This window comes from Vicia villosa, unplaced genomic scaffold (assembly GCF_029867415.1).
Source record: "Vicia villosa cultivar HV-30 ecotype Madison, WI unplaced genomic scaffold, Vvil1.0 ctg.000113F_1_1, whole genome shotgun sequence".
In the NCBI taxonomy this organism is placed as follows: domain Eukaryota; kingdom Viridiplantae; phylum Streptophyta; class Magnoliopsida; order Fabales; family Fabaceae; genus Vicia; species Vicia villosa.
Genome location: NW_026705021.1, coordinates 1,014,519 through 1,015,898, shown reverse-complemented (window position 1 = coordinate 1,015,898; position 1,380 = coordinate 1,014,519). Strand labels below are relative to the sequence as shown.

General features: G+C 34.7%; 1 protein-coding gene across 1 annotated transcript; it reads left to right on the top strand.

Annotated features, from left to right (window-relative positions):
* Positions 1-632: 632 nt before the first annotated feature.
* LOC131624270 (uncharacterized) lies at positions 633-1,107 on the top strand. The gene is made up of 2 exons (XM_058895218.1): positions 633-767; positions 862-1,107. The coding sequence occupies exons 1-2, from the start codon at positions 633-635 to the stop codon at positions 1,105-1,107; spliced, it is 381 nt and encodes a 126-aa protein (XP_058751201.1).
* Positions 1,108-1,380: the final 273 nt, after the last annotated feature.

Here is a 1,380-nt window from a genome sequence, read left to right as displayed (position 1 = left end):
TGCAGAGTTCATTCGACATCGCGTCTGTAACACACCATTTATACCCGGCAATTATTCAATAATCAGAGTTTCAAAATTTCTCAACAAACAAATGAGGCATCACATATTCACTTAAAATAAATCACTTCATCGCAAATAACAGATACCAAGCACTTTCTTTGATCAATCAAACAAATACTCAGCATATAATACTTTGGCTTAAATGCACTTTTAGTCCCCCTATTTTGGTGTTTTTAACTTTTTAGTCCCCAAACTAAAAAAGCCAAGTTTCAGGTCCCTCATTTTCAATTTTGGTGAATATTTGAAGGTCCCCCATCACTTAAGTGCAATTTTAATGACATGGCAAGTAATATTTGGTCCAGTCACTTGCCACATCACTATTTTTATTTTAATTTCATTTTTTAATTATTAACTTAATATTTAATATTTTCATAAAACATTTTATGTATTTATTGTATGGATTAAATTGAATCTTTAATATTGGATTGTCTTCTTCATCTCAACGCAAGAGTTGCAGAACTAGGGCAAAAGCTCCATCTTCATCCTTCAACGCAGGAAGTCTTCTTCTTCAAATTAAGTCTTCGCCCTTTCTTCTTCTTTCGTTTCATTTTCCAGAGATGTCTCAATGCACGATGGCGAGTAGTATCGGGGCTACACGTTCATGTCAGTTTCGAAGCCAGTGTAGGTGTGGGCTTGAAGCTCCATTGATGACCTCATGGACTGATTCGAACCCAGGCAAACATTTTTTTGGGTGTGGGATGTACAAGGTAACGTTACTTTTACTGTAACTGAAAGTTTACAGTTTCACCTCATATGTAGCAGCAAAATTAATTTGTGATTCTATATATGTTTGGTTTGCAGGTACAGGGCCATAAAAGGTGTAGCCACTTTGTTTGGTACGACGATGAACTCTCATCAAGGGCCAAGAAAATTATTTACTCCCTGCAGAAAAAATTGGAGCATGAAAGGGCTAGATTGGATGAAGCTAATACAAAAGTAGCAGAAGTGAAGACGAAGTTGAATGCAATGAACTTATTGATGAAATTCTCAGTTTCCATGACATTAGTTATGGCAGTAGGACTTGTGATGCTTAATGTAATGAAGTAGGGTTTATGTGATTTTAGGGCATTTGTGTTGTTAGTTCAGTTTCTTTGCAGCCTTGTTATTTGATGTCAATTGTAATGGATGTTGTCCCATTTGAAATCTAATGTAAACTTGTGTTTTGAATTGAAATTGTGTTGGCTTGTATCATATAGTTGATTTGAAATTGTAAACTTCTGCTATATAATTGAATTGACAGCATATGAACACAAAGTTAACAGACCTTGCCATAACATTAAACATAACATTGTTCTATACATTAATCATAACTTGTTCATG

Excerpts from the sequence above, each read along its gene's own strand:
- LOC131624270 (XM_058895218.1), top strand. The coding sequence starts at position 633 with ATGGCGAGTAGTATCGGGGCTACACGTTCATGTCAGTTTCGAAGCCAG. Across the intron at positions 768-861 it reads TTGGGTGTGGGATGTACAAG|GTACAGGGCCATAAAAGGTG; the intron begins GTAACGTTACTT and ends TTTGGTTTGCAG.